Genomic DNA, 20,867 nt, shown 5'->3' with positions numbered 1-20,867 from the left:
AGAGTTGTGCCTTTATGCCTTGTCCATGAGCCAATATGTATATATGCATGCATGCCTAAGCATTTTGGCTGCCATATCAGTGTGTTTTTGGTGTTGTTTTGCCATGACACAACTCTAATTTTTGTTGGTAAAGTTATCTCATGTTTGGTCTTGGTGGGTGTAGTGTAACCTTCCTCATTGGCCTTATATACTCCATGCTTCATGCCTTCGTGCTAGTTTGTCTTGGCTCTATTCCATGCAGGTTTCTAGCATTGTTTTGACATGTTTTAGGACTGCTTTGGATCATCTTGGTCTTTTGAGGCTTGCCTTGTATAGCTGTAGTGCAAGTGCCTATGTTAGTTTCAAGCTTTGAGCCTTCTAGCATGTTATCTTTGAGCTGTTTGAATGATTTGGCATCATTTCATACATGATTTCAGAGCTTATGGTGTTGTCACACTTCTCACATTTGTCACTTCTTAATTGTGTTTGAGAGTTGACCCTTATGCCTAGTTCATAGGCCAATACATGAGCATGCATTTTCTTGCTTTTAATGCTAGCATTTCAGAGCATCTCAGCCACTGTTTTGGCATGCATAAGGTTAGTTTGGGGTTAGTTTGGTCCATTGAGTATTGCATTACATAGCCCTTGCCATGTTCATGTTGTTAGCATGTTATGTGTTGCATTTTGTTTGGGTTGGACGTCAATCCAAACACGAGGAACGAGGGACGTTTCATACTCAAAGTGATGAAACGTGCCTCATTCCTTAGGTCACCGACGCCTTTGATCATACATGATAAGGTGGAGGTTCATCGAGTCTTATGTGTTATTTGTGTGCATTCATTAAACATTGACTTGTGCAACTCGGCCTCTTTGGTCATCATGCATTGAAATGAGTGATTGATGGCTCGAGAGTCGAGCACTACACTCCTTTGAGCTTTGAACATGATAAGGAGTGTGGTTGCACACACATTTTCTTGCAAATACATTGCCATGCCTCTGTTAGTGCTCTGTTGCAGCAAAAGGAGGAATTTGCAAGAAGCAGTGGCCGATCGACCACTTAGTATGCCAATCGGCTATCAAAAATTGGCCGATAGCCTTAAAATTGGTCGATGACCATTATTCTTTGGTCGATGGCCACACCTGTTGGACGACTACCCCTCAGATGGTTCTTAAGGTAGGTCAGAAGCACCATAGAAGTTGGCATAGTTTTCAGAGGTGCAGAAGTGTGCAAACAGAGGCAACATGTGGCATGGTAACGGATTTTCGAGCGAGGCGATCGAGCATGCATCTTCGAACTCTTAGAACTGAGCTGAGGCTTTGTAATTTGTAATTAGCTTTACTTGTTAGTTAGCTTTTGAATTTGTAATTAAACTAGCTAATTTGTTGATTAGTTAACGTGTTGTAATAATTAGCTTAGTGTTGGCTAGTTATTCAATTTGATTATGTAATAATTAGTCTAATTAGATTATTAGATCAGTTAGAATAGCTTAACATAGCTGGCTTAGTGTATCTATTCGGACCGTCCGTCGAGAGAGCGAATTTTGTAATAAGCGTGTGTGTGTGATGCATGTCTTCCAACCCCCATTTCTTTCTCCCTTTTACTTAACTACTTACGATGGTTAGTTTTAGGGCATATTTCGAATAGCATACTTATGCTTCGCATGCGTGCACCCATTTATCTGTATTGCATGCACCGGGCTCGGCGCATCATACAAACTGCATAGTATTTCAATTTCTATTTGAATATATGTATCAAGTTGCATTCATATGCCATTCTTAGAAAAGCTGAGCCTATCTAAGTTGCATTTTGCATGTGTTGCATTAGGCATTCTTGACATAAGCTAAGATCATGCATTGATTACTAACTAGCTTCTTTTTTGGCTCGGAGTACACTGTGAGTGTTTATGCTTTAGCATCTTGCATGTGTGTAAATGTTGCCATGATAGCATGCTTGCCATAAGGCTAACTGCTTAAGTGTTTAACTGCCTGAATGCCTGTGGGTGAAGGTTGGATTGCTTGAATTGGAACAATTCATCAAAATCATGTTTTTCTAAGCCCACTTGAGGATGGCAAAATCCACGACTTAGCCTACTTGCGAGTAGCACCTCTAAACTGTTTTCAAACAAACGAATATGAAATGTTTTGTTCCAACTTAGGCGATCTAGTCTATACTTGTATGTTGCGCATCACATAGTAATTCTAGGTTAATAACCGCAATAAGAACACATGTGTTTTCAAAAACAACATATCATGCTTAGTAAAGGCCGATCTTTTGATTGGGCGAGCGGGTGTGCTCATTGCATGACCTTCCCCTCTAGTACCCAAGTTCCCGAGCCGAGGCAACTTTGGTGATGATGAACACGTGGCCTTAGGCACGAGTGAAGGTTTCCTAAATTTTTCAAAAATAAAACATTTAGGTAGCGACTCTATATCTGGCAAAGCAGTCCGTGTTTGGCACTTCTTTATTAAAAATCAATTTTCCAAAACGATTTGTCAGATTTGGACTCTTTGGTGATTTATCAGTCTTGCATTGCACTTTGCGAGATTAGATTCAGAACCGTGACAATTGAGTCCGAACTGTAGTAGTTAAGAACAAAATGATTCGCGCCCTCGCGCGCGAAGAGTGGAGTTCTCGGGCGGTCTACAGTTTCTGGCGACTCTGCTGGGAATTTAGAGAACTTGACTCGAACTCATGATATCTTGTTTTGACTACACTTATGTGTTTCTTTGCATTGCATTTGCATTGGTACACCTAAGACACCGTGTTCGCCATCTGCTATTCCTGAACGGTTTGCCGGAGGCTACGTGCCATAAGGCAGATCGGTTATGGGCTCTGCCGCGATGGGAACACAAACCCTGGTTTTTACCGGGGCACCCTTTTTGACCATTCGGCCTAGTGCATATCGGAATTTATAGTGGCTAATCTAAACTAGGATAGGTTGCTTACCCGATTGTAGGTTGTTCGAAACCGCTGTGTGTGTAGTGAAACCCTAGCTCTTGAAAAAATAGGACAGGAATGCATGTACCAGTTTGCAAGTCTGGGTATCAGGCCTGAGGGCATCAGTATTTTGGGGGAATCAGTTTTACCTAAGGGTATCAGTTTATAGGCAGACTTTTGGGCAGAACTCAGTAGAGAGCACAGTCATTCAACTTCGCTCATATCTGTTCTGGTGAAATTGGGCTGAGATGCTGCTTGTTTTCTCTTTTGCTAGGTAGTCTTGGAACCATAGCTTCAAAAGGCTCCAATATCCCCCGGGTACACTGGACTTGTATTGATAGACTTTGTCAGGTCAAAATTGGTTCAGAAGCAACTTGTGTTTGCCTCACCCCCACCAGCTACAAGACGAAGGAGGTTCAGACAGAATTCACCAGTACGGTTTCTACAAGCAGTCATACCTCAGTTCACCCGGGTCTAGTCTGGTCTGAGAATAGTTGTCTGCATTCATCTTAGCATGAGATCATTCACCCATTCCCCTGGCTCAGTATCCCCCGGCCAGTATGGAAGAACAGATGCGGTACCTGCAACAAACAAGGCACTGTAGCAGGACGCAGTCCGTCAGGCTGAAGTTATGGCTCGTCAGGCCGAAGTGATAACCCAGCTATAACAACAACAGCCACAGTAGGCTACAGCTTCTACATCTCATGCACCTCCCACGGGTAAATCGACACTCGAGCCACTGCCCATACTGCAAATGTCTAAGAGACTCAGGGCAATCGGGCAGAGCCAATCCCAGAGCAAGTCTCTAAAGCTCCTGTCTATCAAGCCGAAGCTCCGTTTGGATTTGAGGTTGACCCAACTACAATTAAGGTCAATAAACTGGAGAAGTTGTTCAGACGAGCATAGGGAGTGAACTCCATCCCGGATTTAGAGGACGGGTATACTGAATCTGCAGTTACCTTACCGGAGCGGTTTAAAATGCCTTGTATCGACCGCTTCGACAGCTTTGGAGACCCAAGGGTGCACCTCTACCTATTTTCTGGTATTCTAAGGCCAATGGTTTTGACCCTAGCCTAGAAGTTATCACTATTCGGACGAACCATATCTGGGATAACCGCAATCTAGTATGCGAAATTGGAGGACTCTGTGAAATAGAACTGGGAAGAGCTGGCTGAGGCCTTTATTGCTTAATACTCCTACAACACACAGATCGAGGTCATAACTCGTGATCTCGAAGTCACCTGCCAAGAGCCAAAGGAGGGTTTCTCAGAGTTTGTAACGAGATGGAGAGAAAAGGCCTCGATGGTGACTACAAGGCCTTTCGACAAAGATCAGATCAGGATGATTGTTCAGAATCTGCATGGCAAGTTGCTGCAGAAGATGATCGTTCTACCACTGTTTACCTTTCCAGACCTTCATGGAATGGGGGTTCAAATCGAGGATGCCATCCGACAAGGGATCTTTACAGAAGATAATGAGCCTTTGAAGAGGAATGTTGCTCACAGTTCCAATGCTACTACTGAAGGTAGCACAGCTGTGAAATGCTCAGAAGTAGACACTATCACCACTTCCCTCAATGGCCAAAAACCAAAAACTTCAAATTAGCCCTAAGCCCGAAATTTTCATCCTCTTTACATGAGTCTTTCTCAAGCTTTGAAAATGCTGCGAAAGGAAGGGCACCTAGAGCTCCTAGAACCTCAACCCCTTCCAAATCCTCTTCCACCAAGATATGACCCAGCTAAATACTGTGCATATCATCAACAACACGGTCATGATACAAACCGTTGCATCTACCTCCGTCATAAGATTCAGGATCTTATTGACGAAGAGACCATAACTCCACCAAAAGGACCTCGGGCTAGTACTGACTCGTCACCTTTCCATCTCAATCTAATCCATATACTACCATCCACCTATGACCCCAGTATATACATCACTCTAGCCCATTTACCTAAGCCTGAGATGTTCATTCTAGACAGCATGGATTTATGCATGATGAATGCACCTGAACCCCAATCAGCTCAAACCCATGAACCCACTACTTCTGAGCTAATGAGAATGATTGAAGATCTTCAGAAAACTGTGGCAGATCTGGCCTTTGGGGTATTGGCTTCGTTATCGACCACATCGTATGCTAGAAATTTCACACCAAAAAGCTCCCCAATCTCGGGACGGGCTGCATTGGAAGAAGGCCAATCCCTTGGCAAAGTGGAGGCAAGTGGTAAGAACAAGGTAGGGGCAGGCATTGGTCCCTATGAACACCTTCTGTGGGCTGTTGAGACTTTGAAAGCCGAAGGGCTGAACAAACAGCAAGTAATTGTAGTTGTTGCAAAAGTTGTGGATGACACTTTTACCAGTCAGAATGAGAGCAGTTTGAATCAAGGGGCAAGTCGGGAGAAGGGCCATTGTACCAGAAACGTTCATTTCAACTCTAATCCAGCACTCGGAAGAGATCAGCAAACCTAGTCAGTGCCTACCAATCCCTTTGCCGGTGCATCCAGCAAAACTCCACAAAACTCGAAGTACCCACCCCAAGGCCAGAGGGTCTTCAATCCCCTCTACTTGACTTTGTCCAAAGCTTTCCAAATTCTTATAGGACAAGGGCATCTGAAGCCCTAGGAGCCGCGGCCATTACTGAATAAACTTCCTCTCTCTCATGATCCGGCCAAGTACTGTGCCTTTCATCAACAAGTCGGCCATGGCACTGATAGTTGTTTTCATCTTCGCCACGAAGTACAAGATCTGATTGACAACAGGGTCATCATCGCGCCAGGTCCTGCAAAGTCTATCGGCACCGGGTCAGTGAACTTAGGGGATAATGTGATTATGTGATCGGGGGATGAACCACCTGCGGATGGCGCTCATTTTACTCCAAATGCGATGAGGATGGCATGCACTGTTTTGAGCAATATGCAAATGTTGTTTTTTGTACTTTCTGACTTAGGTATTGGGTCAGTTTTGTTGTGTTGTATTGAGTCAGTCTTTTTGTACTGATTCAATTGAGTCTGTCTTGTTGTATAGAGTCAGTCCTGTTTTGTTAGAGTCGGGTGATTTCGGGGGTGTTACCTCGGACATCACTATCTTGTTTTGTGTTTGTCTTTTACACTCTTTTAAGTCTGTTTCTGTCGTGAGGCCAATTGCACCAGAAGATTTGAATGAAACAGCAGTGATTTTCACACTCTTGCATTTGTTTCTACCTTGGAGCCAGTTGTGCCAAAAGATTTGAATGAAACGGCAGTGCATTTTCACCTACTCTTCTGTGCCTTGAAGTCATTGCATTGACCTAAGTTTTTCAAAACTTTTTGAACACTGTCATGAAAACGAAAAGAAAGGAATTCCTTTGGATTTGCAAAATTTGATCAATTAAGGGAAAAAGAGGCATGCTAAGCCCTTAATGAATGAGATCATGTTTGTTAATGTAAGTACTGAGAAGGATCCTAGCTTGATCCAGGTTGGTTCCGCATTGTCTTCATTGCGAGCGACTAGTTGCCTTCTTAAAAGATTTCAAAAAATATTTTGCGCCGTTCTGTGAAGACCTGTATGGAATCGCTCTTGAGATTGTGTAGCATAGGATCTCTCTCAGCTTCGAGACTCAACCCCTTTTTCTTTTAAACCTTGAACTTGGATTCAGAATGTTCAACAGTCAACCACAATGTGAGGCTTGTATGGCCGGATTTGAAGCAACCCATGAACTAGGGGCAAGAAGGTCAGATATGATTAAAAGAAGCTTGCAAAGCTAGATCAGAAGCAGCCCTCGAACTAGGGGCAAAGAATGTCAGATGTGCTCGAAGAGTCAAAAATTGGGACATTTCTCAAGCTAACGAAGATTGGCAAGAATGCCAAATCCCAGAAGGGAGGAAAAAAAAAAATTTTGCTGAAGGACAATCGAGTTCCTATTCACAACACTGGAGGCAATTCAGCCCCTATCGGATGGACTTTTACATCACTAGCGAACATCAGCCATTCTCCCGGATTCAGATGCCTTCGAGATCTCAAACAGATCAACATGGACAAAGCTACACTTTTACCCTTGAGAGGCTCGCTGGGCCAAAAACTCGGAAGGGTGACCCAGGCAAAAGTTAGAGCAAGAAAAAAAAGAAAAAAAAAAAGCAAAAAAAGAAAAAATGCAAAGAATGAAAAATGAAAAGAATAAAATGAAAAGAAAAGATGAAAAAAAAAGAAAAAAAATGAAAAGATGAAAAGATGAAAAGAATTGAAAAGAAAATAAAAACAAAGCTCGCAAGGTTGAAAACCCAGAAAGGGCGGCCTTGGCAAAAGTTAGAGCGTAAAAATGAGAGGCTAAATACCCGAGTGTACCTTAACCCGGAACTACGTCAGGCTTGATTCCCATCTTTAGGATACGTAGGCAACTTCATTCTGAAGTCCAGCCATAAACACTTCCAAATCGATTGTGTCCATGTAATGGTTCTAGTCATCTTTGTCTTCTCTGTATCCAAGAGTTTGGTTATGATCGTCACTTTGAGGACTGATTACAGTGCGCTGTGGTGCCATTCAGAGGAGGGGCAACTTTCCGTTGTCATGCAGTGCCATTTAGACAGGGGCAATTTTCCATTGTTTTGGATATGAGGTTGCGCATCTCAAGAATAAATTCTGTGTTGGTCAAGCAGTGGCCATTTGTAAAAATAGTTTTTAAGAATTTTTAATGAGGTTGACTAATTTTCTCTCGAAAATTATTCCATTTTTCCAAAATTGGACCATTTCTTGGACCCGAAAAACAAAAATTTTCAGTGCTCATAGCTTGACTTGCATGATTTCAAATTAGAAAATTGAACAAGTATGTTAATCTAACTCTCATATTGGTCAAAATGATGAACTAGGGGCACAGTTGAGTCAGGTGTTCTGTCTTTACCCCATTGTCAATATACTTGCCAAAAAAGGGCACAACTAAAGCTAACAGCAAAAGGCCGAAAGCTATCTCATCCTCCAAGCAATGAGGTATCAAACCAAGTACGAAGCACAAACTGGAAATGGAGCAGGATATTCCACTCTCTTATCCGAGAAGGTCTGGTCACATCTGAACTGGACAAGGGCGTCATCAACCGATGTCAGTTGCAAATTTGCTACACACCCAGTGTTAACGCAACCCCTCTTTGGGAAAGCTCACTGTTCTGAGCGGAAGAAGGAGAATCTAGCAGAATGCTAAGGGCAAGAGCCCACAACTTCTTTTTTATCCATGAACCACCCAGGGGAGGGATAAAAAATAAGAGAGATTGAAGAATAGAGAGATGTGAGCTGAGAGAAAAAATGAGAAAATGGTCTTTCAAAAAAATAGAGATTGAGTGCCAGAGTGATGTGAGAATCACAAATGAGAAATGGTGGGAAACAATACCCGGAGAAACAGGCTCCTCGTGAACTAAGAGGTCTCCCACTGTGGTACACATCTGAGTGTTGTGTGTGTGTTTTGTTTGTCTTTATTCTTGTTTTGAGTCGTTTCGAGTGTTTCTAGATGCGTTTAGGTTGTTTACCTTTGTTTTCCTTTGGTGAGTCGTGATGCGCTGTGTTCAGTCGTAGGCTCAATACCCAGTTGAAAACTTATTCTCACTCTCAATTTCAAAAATAAAATCGTTTTGTGCTCGGAGTGCTGTGCCATTCTCCGCATTTGTATAAAATAGGATTTGTTCTTACATAAAACTGCAGGGTTTAACCCAGGTCATGTGAGAACAATAAAACCAGGACCTATCTGAAGCTATATGGATTCCGGACTGCAAAGCAAAAGAAAAAAGGAAAAATGTGGAGCATCTTAGCATGTTTCAACTTCAGTAAACTCCGAGACTGCATTCCAAGTACATCTTGTCAGGCCTCGCCTTTCTCTGGAGTATGAGTGTGTCTTGACCCCAAGTTTAAGCCTGCTTTAAAGCCAGAATGGCAATCAAAAGTGCTCTCCCTGAGTACCATTCCCCGCCAGAGTTATCTTGGTTGTGTTTGCAATGAGTTCCTAGGAGACTAACTGCGACGGTGGAAAATAGAGTTCGAATGGCTGATGCCTAGAACACAAAGGTTTGGAATTTCTGAGACTAAAGTCTGGTTTAAATACCCAAGGGTGTATCATCGGCTTGAAATCTGTATGGCAGCCCATAGATTGAGATAGCATGTATATGCCCCTCAATTCTGGATACTAAACCAACCTAGTCTGTCACCCCATTGGAGAATAGGGAAAGTTGTGAATATGATCAGGAAGAAAAGTGGCATCCAAGGTGTTCTACATGAAGAATCCTTGTCAGCATTTCAGAACCTTTATACTGTGAGTTGAAGGAAAGAGTTCGAAGAACGCAAGGTAAGTGTTCGAAGAGCACAAAGGGGAGATCCCCATCGGAGTAGAGCGGTTCATCGCCACTCATCCCTGTTGGGTTTGTTCATCGCCACTCGCCACTAAAAGGTGTGCTGGGGCAAGGGCTTCTGAGGATCTAAATGGAATTTGTTTCAATTTTTCTTAGAGTTTGGAGATCTAAAGCAAATCCCAATCCTAGAGTTACTAAAACAGGAGGATTAAAGGTAAGAATCTGGAAAAAAAAACAGTAGGAAAACAAAAACAAAGACGTGATTCAGACTCAAGAAAACGGGCGAGAAATCAAAGAACACTGAATAAATTTGTGCAGGTGTGCAAGGCCAAAAACAGTGGCAGAGTGGAGCGAGTGTGTGTGCAATTTGTACATAAAGGTCAAGAATCAAGAACCAATTGGATAAACACAAAATTGCAAAGTCAGAACATACTCAAACATGCGAATGGTGAAGTTTAAATCACAGATAGAGACTGAAGAACATGAATGTGTTCGTCATGGCAAGTAAGCAGAGGCAACAAAGTATTAAAGACTAAAAAGAGGGAAAATAGTAACTCTCCGAAGAAAATGAAGCCGGTGTGAGATACGTCGGAGTTAAACGCAGGTGATACGAGTAGCAAGACGGTGAGTGTTTCACTGGAGGAGACATAACGGAGTAGTTGCAGAGAGCTTTAAGAAGACGATAATGGCGGTTTGGGAAAAAGAGGCTTAGAGAGAGAAAATTTGTGCAAAATCAAAGATGTAAAGTGAAAAGACGGAAAGATGGAAAGGATTTTTGTCAAAACACGGAGAAGGTGGCAAAGTGGTATTGACTGTGCCTTGGACGATGTGCTTGTCAGGCGGTGCACGCAAATGTGACGCGACTTGATGGCGCATGTCAAGTGCGATTTGATGGGGAAGAGATGCGTGGCAAAAACGGTTGAAATATTGTGCGTGACAGCTCATACGCGTGTTGAAACTCTTGGAGTTCTTGATATTAAAGACTTCGGCTTGGGAGACGATCTCGGCTAAATAAAATGAAATAAACTTGGATATTGGTTCTAAAGCATTGAAGAAACAGATTATAGGTCTTGGTCATGTGGAGCCGACAAAGTGATAACGTCGGTAATTAAAGCTTAGCCGATGTGCTATATGGTTTGAAGATATAGGTTCCATCACCTCAGGATACCGAGGTAATAGAACCTAGGGGGCAATTGTGGGGACATATTTTTTAGGCAGCAACATGTGGCCGAGGTGGCACCGAAGTAGAGCCGAGGTGCCACGTGTTCTAGTCATGACGCCGAGATAATCTCGGCTAGGCCGAGGTTATCTGCGAAGATATCGAAATCCAGGATAAGCGGATAAAGGACAAAAGTCCTAGAATGAGAGAGGATTTCAGTTTGGATAAAGATAAAACTCTTACAGCGTTTATCCCAATCTAACTGGGAGTCCAAGATTAGCATTAAGCCAAAGTCCATTAATGCTAGGCTTCTATTGAGATTATGTCAGTGTTGGCTATAAAAAATAGGCACTCTCATGGGTCTAATGTACGCTTTTTATATTCTGAATAGTGACTTAAGCACTTTTGCTATTTTTGAGAGATAACTGACTTAATCGTCGGAGTGCCCCTGGGTAGACGAACCACCGCTGGAATCTTATCTTTCTGTGACAGGTCGTTCAGGCTTAATCTATTCTGCCGATGTTCCCCAGCTGAGTACCTGTTTAGCAGTGTGGTCAGAAATTGACACACACAGTTATGTTAATGAAAATTTTAAAAAATTAAATAATGTTAAAAAATGTAAAATGTAAAATTTCAATATACATTTCACATATTTTTAAGAAAAATTTGATCAAAATTTCCTCATAATAAAACTTTCATGTATTAAAGACAACCATAAAAAATATAAAATATAAAAATATAAAAAAAAAATCTTGAAAAGTCCAACACATATTACTAATATCAAAATATCTGTAGTAACTAATTTAATATTTTAAATTTCAAAATGATATAATTTTTTATTTAGATGTTGATTTTTAATGAAATTATTATTTTTAAAATACTCTCGTCAAGATCTATCAAACAAGATCTTTGTTGGCTATGAAATTGTATATATAAAAAAATGACCGTTCAAAATTAACATTAACTGTAAAATTTCACTTTAATTCATAGTAAATTTTATCATCACTAAGCACCATAATCACTATAATTGTTAATAAACAATTACAAAACATAACTTTAACATAGTAAAATAAAATAATAACTTTAACAAAGTAAAATTTTACTGTTAATTTAAAGCAGAACATCAACAAATAAATGACTAAGCATCAACAAATAAAACACTTTTAAATAGAGTATCAGAAAATAAAACATTTGACATAATTACTAGGACAAATCCAAGTAAAATTAATTTAATGGCAACACATTTTAAATGCAGTTACTAATGTTAATATTTTTCTTTTTTTCTTTTTTTTTGATCTAATATTTTTCTTAATTAATTACGGCAAAGCAGGTAGCCTAACTAGCATGAAGTTGTAATATATTACTTACTCCTGTTGAAATATATTCATAACTTAATACTATTCAACCGGTTGTGTTTTGTCTTATTTTATAAAAATATTTAAATACAAAGTCAAATATGTAGTAAAAAAAAGGTAATTATTTGTTTTGTCTTTGTCTTTTAATTAATTGAACCCTGTGTAGTCGGGCATTTGGGCTCGTCTACAAGTCACAGCAAACTATTCTACATGATCATAATGACTATATTGCCCCAGGAGAAATTTTTTGGACAATGCCATAATTTTTGGAATTATATTATTAAAAAATTAATAAACATAAACATTATACTAATAAATATATCAACTAAACATAATATTAAATGAATTTGATGACAAATTAAGAGTCCCATATCAATAATGTTAGGATAAGTAGTCATACTTTATTTATCATTTTATGTATCATATAAACACTTTTCTCAACCAAAAAAGTATATATAATATAATAAATAAATATAATTAATATAACATTTATTGACAAATTTGAATCTCCCTACATGTATACGGGTCTTTATTATTATGATTATAATTCATCGAATTTTATTATATAAAATCATAGGTAGAAAAAAAAATTTATATTGATATGTATTAGTGGAGTGTTCCTAAAATTTCTCATGGTGGAAAGCATGTTAAAGAATATAAAAATAAAAAAATTAGAATACTAAAGGGAGAATTGCAAATCAGTGGTATTTGTACAAAATATTTACAATTAATGAGAAAACTTTATAATTTTAATTATTAAAATTAAAAAACTTTTTCACTGATTTGTAATTTTTATTTTATTTTTTTTTTAAACTTACATTGAATGCAGTTTCCCCAAAATTAAATTCCATATATTTTGTTTTGATACATCAAAAATAAAATTCCATATATAAGAATTACTCCTTTAGCTTTTGCTATGTGATCCATAATATATCCTTAATCGTACTCACTAAAGTGAAATTATTTTTTTTTTAAATAAAAATGTGGAATAGAGAGAGGAATGGATGGAGAATTGTTGGTGATATATGTGAAGTAAAACTATATGTGCAGAGTGAAATACTTTTATTTCAGGAACAAACCGAGAGAGATGTTAGAGAGAGAGTGTGAGAAAGGTTTTGCTACTCAACGGCAAGAGGACCCACTGGCATCAACAGAAAATCCATAGCAACCGGCAGCCATCAAGCCCAACCAAATGGCAACTCAGTGGACACCTCAACTGAAGAAATTGATCATGCAAGAGCGTCATCACCACAAATCCATCCCTAACCCAGGTATTAACCCCGTCCAGTATCGAAGCCGAACTATGGGCCATGCAAGATGGACTGAAACTTACTCTCGACCTGAATTTCACAGGAATAGAAGTTGAAACTGACGCAACCACCATAAAAAATCTCATTTTTGGTAATTCCAACCATTGTCATCAACTTAGTAATCTAATTCATGACTGTAAGTACCTAATGGACCAGCTCGAAACCTCGACTATTAGCCATATCTATTGCGAGGGAAACAAATGCGCAGACTTACTTGCCAACGAAGGATTTAATCATGAGGGTTTACTTGTTTTCTCTTCTATTCCTAACTATATTTCCTTTCAAGTATTTGAAGATGTTAGGTGTACTTTTTACCCTAAAAATGTAACCGCTTAACTCTTTATTTATTTAATTTCGATCTTCATTCCCAAAAAAACAAAAAAAAAAATGATAATAGATTAATTTATAGTATAAGAATATTGAAGAAAATAAAATTTGTAAATGTCTCATGATAAAAACTTTTAAAGCATGTGCCTGTTGAATTTTTCATAGATTGGGCATCTCCAATAGCCTAACCATTTCAATCTTTTAACTTATTTAGCTAGCTAATAAAAAAAAAAAAATTAATCTCCAACTATCTTATTCTAAGTTAATTATGTTGGAAAATTGTGACAATATATAGCTAGCCAAATGTGGTTGACTATATTCTTATATTTTATCGTTGCTCTTACATACTATTATTACTATACTATGCATTTATACTTGACTTTGTATTTTAAATTTACAAAATAATAATAATAATAATAATAATAATAATAATAATAATAATAATAATAATAATAATAAATTAAAAAAATTAATGATTGATTAAAAATAAAAAGTTATTACCTAAAATAACAGAATATTTTTTGACTAATCATTTTAATTAACTAATATTGTTGGAGATGTTCTAAGACAACAAATTATTAAGTAGTTTAAAATATTATGTAATATTATTATATGGTCCTTACGTAAGGAATCAGAAAATACATTGGTTAGTTAATAAAATTTTATGAATGATACACAAAGGACTCACATTTATAAGATAGTGGAGGAATAATGAATGATTCACTAGTATTTTGTGCAATTCTTCATTTGTCAGAAATACCATATAAACATTTCACCATGATTTTTTTAGAATTACCTAATAATTTAACGAAGGTATTTAGCATTGTCATAACTATAAAGTTTTTCACAGCGCCTTGTTTGGAAATATATTATTTTAATAATTTTTTTAATTTTTTATGAAAAAATGTACAAAAAAATAAAAAGAGTAATATAACAATTTATAATAATTTTTTGACTTTTTAACTAAAATATTTAATCCCTAAATGAGATAACATTATGTAGATAATATCATATAAGAATTTGTTTGGCTATGTTTAAACATTAACTAATTTAACAAATCTATTTTCAATTAAAAACCCCATTTTAACTATTCTAAAAGAAAAGTTATAAATGTCTCAAATAAATTATTTTTATAAGTTTATTTTTAATCAACAAACTAACTCTATTTTCTTCAATTAATTATTATTATTATTATTATTATTATCTAATTAGAAAGAAAGCCTAATATTCGGACACACATTGGGCAGGGTAAAACTGTACTTTGAATCAGCGGTTCATCATTTAAGACAATTAATAAGACCTCCAACAGCCTTTTCAGAGTCATCAGAGAGAAGGCATCATCATCAACCATTGATGATAGATATTTAGTCGAGGAAGAGGCGGTGATTTACCAGAAAACCAAGAAAATGGAGGACAAGAAGAAGAATACATCAGAGACTAAGGAGGTCACACCCATCATTACAACAACAACAACAACAGTTGTTCATGTTTCTAACACTCCAAGAAATGGATGTTCTTCTTCTCTTGAAGGAGCTCTAAGGGCTATTCTTAAGTGTCTGGGCTTAGAGACAGCTGCAAAACCTGAGGGCTCTTCTTCATCATGTTCAGAAGAGATTGACAAGAACAAGGTCATCAATGAACCACCAAGTTGCCAAGAACAACAAACTTCTTCAAACCCAGGAGGAGGAGGAGAAGCTGCAGCAGATCCTCCTTCAACAACTGACCCACCACCTGCAGATCCTCCTTCAACACCAGTTGTAAGCTCTCTCTCTCTCTCCCTCTCTCATTGGATTGTGTATATATGTTTTGTATATGCCTAATGTTATATAAACTAACAAATTTTATAAAAAAATTCTTATGACACTTGTATCATATTATTAATAAAGTGAGTCATGTTTTCAAAATTTTATTTACTACATAACCTATCAGTTAATAAGATTTTATTTGTTAGTTTGCATCTATATATATATATATATATATATTATAACTATTTTTTATGTTTAATGATAAGAAAATGGGTGCTGTTATTGCATATCATATGCAACCAACACAAAAGGTATAAGTGGAAGGTGTAAACATAAAACAGGACAGCAAACAGAAAGGCGTAAGTGTAAGTTGTAAGTTGCACACTTCAGAAAAATCTTAAGAAAATTTGATGTAAATTGCACACTTAAGAAAAGCCCTATTTATATATGCTATAACTCATGTTATATTATAATCCGAAAATCTCATATCACAAAAATAAGTTGTATTGTGCAATGCTAATTTTTATATTAAAATTAACCAAATATTTTTTTTTTTTTTTTCACAACTGTTTTACGATCAATCACCATACGCAGCTCGAGTTTTGCATATGGGGATTTCTCCCGGTCAACTTTCATCTCATAGTTTTTTTTGGGTAAATCCCACTTTGGCCCTTTTATATATATATATATATATATATATTTAGACACTTTTTCATTTTGACTCTTAAAATTATTTTTTCTCACCCTTTAGATTTTTAATTTTTCTCAACTTATTGGTAAAGTTAATTTATGTTAAAAATTAAATAGAATGAAAACATTTTATTATGTATAACTTATATTTCTCACATAAACTTAAATTCTAATATAGTAATATATTTTTTATATTATGTGACAATTATTATGACATTTTTTGTCTATTTTGAATGAAATTAATTTTAGAAATAAATTAAGAAAAACTTGAAACATAAAAGATTAAAGTGGGAAGAAATAAATTTTAGTGACTAAAATGATAAAGTCAAAGGGGCTACTTTTTTTTCCTTTTTTTTTTTTTTTAACATTGTGGTAGTGGTGATTAAATGGTTAAATTTGTGTTAGACAAGGGTTATCACCTAATTTTATTTATAATTTTTTATTAGCCAATGATACCATGCTCAAGATAATGTCATGTTACACTCAATATTTTATTTTTTTTAAAATTATTTTAATTATTTTCATTTAGTAAATGTTTAAACAAAAATATAAGATCTCAAAATAATCCAATTCACATTCTTCCTAAATCACCTCTACCACTACCTTATAATGATTTTCTGTCCTCAAAATGTCTTTGTTCCTTGGTCTCAAAACACTTGCAATTATTTAGTTATTGAAAATTTTAAGATACAGTAATTTCAAGATATAATTTAATTAACGTAAACATTTTAAAATAAAAATATTTACGGACAAAAGATCTCCTACTCAGCATTATTTTGTACATGCTAGCACTGGCGGAGCCGCATAGTGACTAGGGGTTACGGACCTTCCTGAATTTAATTTTTTTTTTTTATAAGTACATAAACAAAATTTTAAACAAAAATAATATTTAGAATGAAATGTCAAGGATATTTTTAAATTTATGAAAACAATAGTGATTGTTTTATTGAAAATGAAGTGAATAAAACAAATTATATTTTTATATATGAAAATTTTGTGAAAAAATCTCAATACAAAGATAATATCCATTATTATTGATATGTAAATATAATTAATCACACTATACATTTGTAAAAATTACTAGAGTATTAGTTATATTTGCATGTGGGTTCACCCTTCATATGTTGCTTCACTATTAATTGGTGATATCATATGTCAATAATGACGTAATATCACTATTATATGAAATTTTTACTTAAATTTTGTAAAAATTTGATTTATCTTATCATTATATAATTTATTTTAAGACTTAAATATATAATTTTTTTATATTGTTCATGATACACTAGTTACACACAATATTTTCTTTTCAATTTTACTCAAAGTTAATTGTAAAATTTTATGTGAAATACTTTTCTAATAATTTATTTAAGTTTTTGTACTTAATACTAATTCAAAAATTATTATTATATTCTTATTATTGGTTATGAAAAAAAAACAAATTAAAGTTATAATCAATACGTACATCTTCTGATTTAATTTTCTGACTCTGCCACTACTAGTTATACTTTTATGTGTTACATGAATGTATAGGAAGATATTGCAATACAGAGAAGGCCACCAGTGAACTCCGGAAGTGGGCCTCAGACCAACACCAACAATTCTTAGACACGCCCCGTCATCGTCATCGTCATCGTTTTATTGATGCACTAATGTCTATTTGGTTATGGTTTGGTTGTATATAATCTCTCTCTGATCTGGTTTGGGTTTTGACAGTTATTTCGTTGTTGTCTTATGTTTCTTCCTACTTTCGAGTTATCAATGCATGAATGTACAATAAATTAAGACATCATGTGCGATGCTGAAAATTAAGCTCTGACTTTAAGACTCATTATTTGTTCATGGATATTTTTACACTTTTATAGCAAAGTATATGTATGCCATGGCCTCTAAAGTAGCATAAAATAGAAAATCAGATAAAATTACATATTCCATTCAACTATGTTAGAATCACAAAATTAAATCATGATGCATACACTTACCAAACATGTATGTGAGTCCCCCATGCATGCACATGCTTGTGAGTTTCTGATATAAATTTTTATATTTTTTTCATTTTTTCCTTATTCCCATGCCTACGTATATTGGAATGGATCTTTGTCTCCATGCATGTCCTTATGTTCCATCCCATGTATTAATAGTGTCACATAATTTTATTTTTAATTTTAAAAAAATAATAATCATAGAATTATAATCCAACCCTTTTGTTAGAGCATCTTTATTAAGCTCAAGAAATTCGCTTCTCAACTACTTTGCCAAGCAAATTAGTAAGAGCATCTTTACCACTCTTCATAAAAACCGTTATCTAATAGCTAATTTCATCATTTTTTACTTTCTCAAACCAGATAGCTATTGTAATAGTTACTTTAATAAAAATTTTCTAGATTAGTTACATTTAAAAAAAATTGAGAGGCTCTTAAAATTAATTTGTATAGATAAATATGTAAAATAAAAAAATAACATAATAGATTAAAAATAATAATAATAATTAAATAAAATAGAGTTCATTTTTCATCTTTTAACCAGTAAAAATGAAGAATAACATTAATGTTGCGTTAAGAAACGTACTCCACCAAGCTCATCAACACTATTTTTATGTGCCTCAAATTCCCTCGCCACAAGTTGCTAGCGGTAGAAGACTGGAACTTGGGTTATGGCAATAAAAAATTGGATTAAAACAATAAAATATTGCTTCACTTCATGGCAGTTGCAGCAAATGCAAAAGAAAAATGTTACGGTCCTAAACTTATTCATTCAAAAAACGTATAAGATCTGTATGTAAAACAAATCTAAACTATAAAATGATAATTTTAAATAATTTCTAAATAGTTAAGCTTAATTTTATAGTATTACTATTACTGAATGCAAAATGATAAAAGCATGATTATACATATACAGTCATGCCCATTTGTATTCATTGCTCCAATTTATATTTTCCAATGGTTTTTTAGGATAAATAGAGAGAATATATAATTATTGGAAAAAAAAAGAAAACTACACTAGCATATGCACTATTACACTTCCCCAAAAAAAAGTTGACAATCAAATACTAGTTTACTCCCAAAAATAAAAAATAAAAAATAAAACCCATAAATTGATTACAATACATTGCAAAAGTAAAACTACACTTCACGAGTGTTAAAATAATAATAATAATAATAATAATAATAATAATAACAATAATAAAAGAAAAATGACAGGCGATGAGGAAACAGAAGCCAAAAAAAAAAAAAAAAAAAAGGGGCACCACAATTGTGTACAGTAGAGAGCCTATGGTGCCTAGTAATATCCAGGCATAGGTGATTTTTGAAGAAAGAACTAGGTCAATTTTCGCCATAGAGATCCTTTGGAATGAGATAGGCACTTCACCCTTGGAAAAACAAATCCAGCTTTTGGGGGGTTTCCATCAACAAGTGAATGCTCATAAATCTCTTTACACTCTTGTACAACCTGTTTGAGACAATACGACAAAAATCTTATCCTCCAAAAATCAACACAAAATAAAAAGTCATAGAATAAACCCACCATAAGCAATGGAAGCAAATATCAAAATAAAATGGTTATAGAAAAAGAGAACACAGAATTTATGTGGTACGATAAAATATCTACGTCCACAGTGAGTGAAAAACAATCTACTAACAACAAAAAAAATTACATCACAACTCCTCGGCACTTGTTATTGCTCACAGTATCACACCCCCAACAAAAGAAAATCAATGAGAAACGTAAAGTGCACAGTGCATTCTGTGCACAATATCCTCTGTTCACCTAGCATTCCTTAAATCAATAAGTCTGGAAACAGACTTATTTTGTGGGTGAGTGGTTGTGTGGTGAAAATTAAATTTATACAGTGTGAAGTCTATATATAGAACAAATCGGAACCACAATAAGGTAATTCTAAATAATTTCTGAATAATTGATTCTGGAGTACACCCTTACAGCCACTGTGCAACTCTACAAAAAAACAACACACATGACCTTCGATTTCCCCCAAGACAAATTAGCTGCCAACATCAATCTAGGTAAATCATTTCACTAGCATATGCACTATTACACTTCCCCAAAAAAACTGTGAAAGTCTGTATCTGTAATAGCTTTATATATGTTGGGTCCCTTATCGCCAATTCCGTGAACAAGCTTGGCTTAATTGAGTTGTTGTTTTTCTTTTTTTTTTGGTCTTCCCACTCGAGCGGGAAAAGCTACGCTCGAGTAAAGTTTGCACACTCAAAAGTTTGGCTTGTCTGCAAAAACTACTAGTAGATGTGATTTTACGCTTGAGCGTAAGTTCCAACGCTCGAACTTAGACCCTGTCTCGCCACACGTGTTTTAATGACACCGCTCGAGCGGTAAGTCATGCGCTCGAGCAGGAATCGCACCCTTATTTTTTATAAATATCTGTTTCAATCCGTTTTTAGGTTTAATGCTTCCAGATCTTCTTTAAGAGTTCTAGGGTTTTCTTCTGGAGCTATTTTTCTAGTTTTTCTTTGATGTTTGATTGAATATTACACACACATGGTTTAACAAGCATACATCAAGGAGTTTGGTTGTTTGAGTGTTCTACTTCAAGAGTGTTCTTCAGTGGAATCCAAAGATTCAAGCGTGGAGTATTTGGAGGAGTTTGAAGCTATGTGCAGTCATTGATTCGACATGGCTGTTGTGGATTCAACATCAATCTAATCAATTATGAGACGAAGGTTGTGATGAAAGAGATACAGATTGTTGAAGACAAATTATCGGAGTTTGAATAATTTGTTTGGTAAATTTGTATTCCTTCTCTCTTTCATAGTGGATTGATTAGTGAAGATTAGCCCGTGATTTTTTAATCACAATTGGAGGTGCTCCAATTATGGTTTTTCCACGTAGAAATCTATAGTGTTGATTTATTGATTTTGAAACAACAATCTAAATCACTTTCGTATGTGCTAGATGATTTAGATTGTCTCTTTTAATTGTGTGGGTATTGTTGCAATTAATCTTGATCTAAATCACGAATCACTTATGCTGTGTTTGGTTGGGAGATTTGAGGAGGGATTTGGAAAGGGAAAAGGAAAAGGTGTGTGAAATT

At 35.7% G+C, this 20,867-nt stretch overlaps 2 protein-coding genes across 3 annotated transcripts in view; one reads left to right on the top strand and one right to left on the bottom strand.

Annotated features, from left to right (window-relative positions):
- Positions 1–13,170: 13,170 nt before the first annotated feature.
- Positions 13,171–17,633, top strand: LOC114308367 (uncharacterized). The gene is made up of 3 exons (XM_028253938.2): positions 13,171–13,176; positions 14,654–15,124; positions 17,336–17,633. Exons 1-3 carry the CDS (start codon positions 13,171–13,173, stop codon positions 17,408–17,410), a joined length of 552 nt encoding a protein of 183 aa, XP_028109739.2. The 3' UTR covers positions 17,411–17,633.
- Positions 17,634–18,855: 1,222 nt separating this feature from the next.
- LOC114308366 (exocyst complex component SEC6) overlaps positions 18,856–20,867 on the bottom strand; it is a 29,376-nt gene continuing 27,364 nt past the window's right edge. For both annotated transcript variants that reach the window (XM_082921499.1, XM_028253935.2), the window contains one exon: positions 18,856–19,252. In XM_082921499.1, coding sequence (XP_082777625.1) covers positions 19,121–19,252 — 132 coding nt within the window. In that variant the 3' untranslated portion in view covers positions 18,856–19,120. The remainder of the gene's footprint in view (positions 19,253–20,867) is intronic.

The sequence above is a fragment of the Camellia sinensis genome, chromosome 3 (genome assembly GCF_055761805.1).
Source record: "Camellia sinensis isolate YWXY chromosome 3, ASM5576180v1, whole genome shotgun sequence".
Taxonomy (NCBI): Eukaryota; Viridiplantae; Streptophyta; class Magnoliopsida; order Ericales; family Theaceae; genus Camellia; species Camellia sinensis.
The sequence above is the reverse complement of the archived record's forward strand: the minus strand, read 5'-3'. Positions and strand labels throughout refer to the sequence as shown.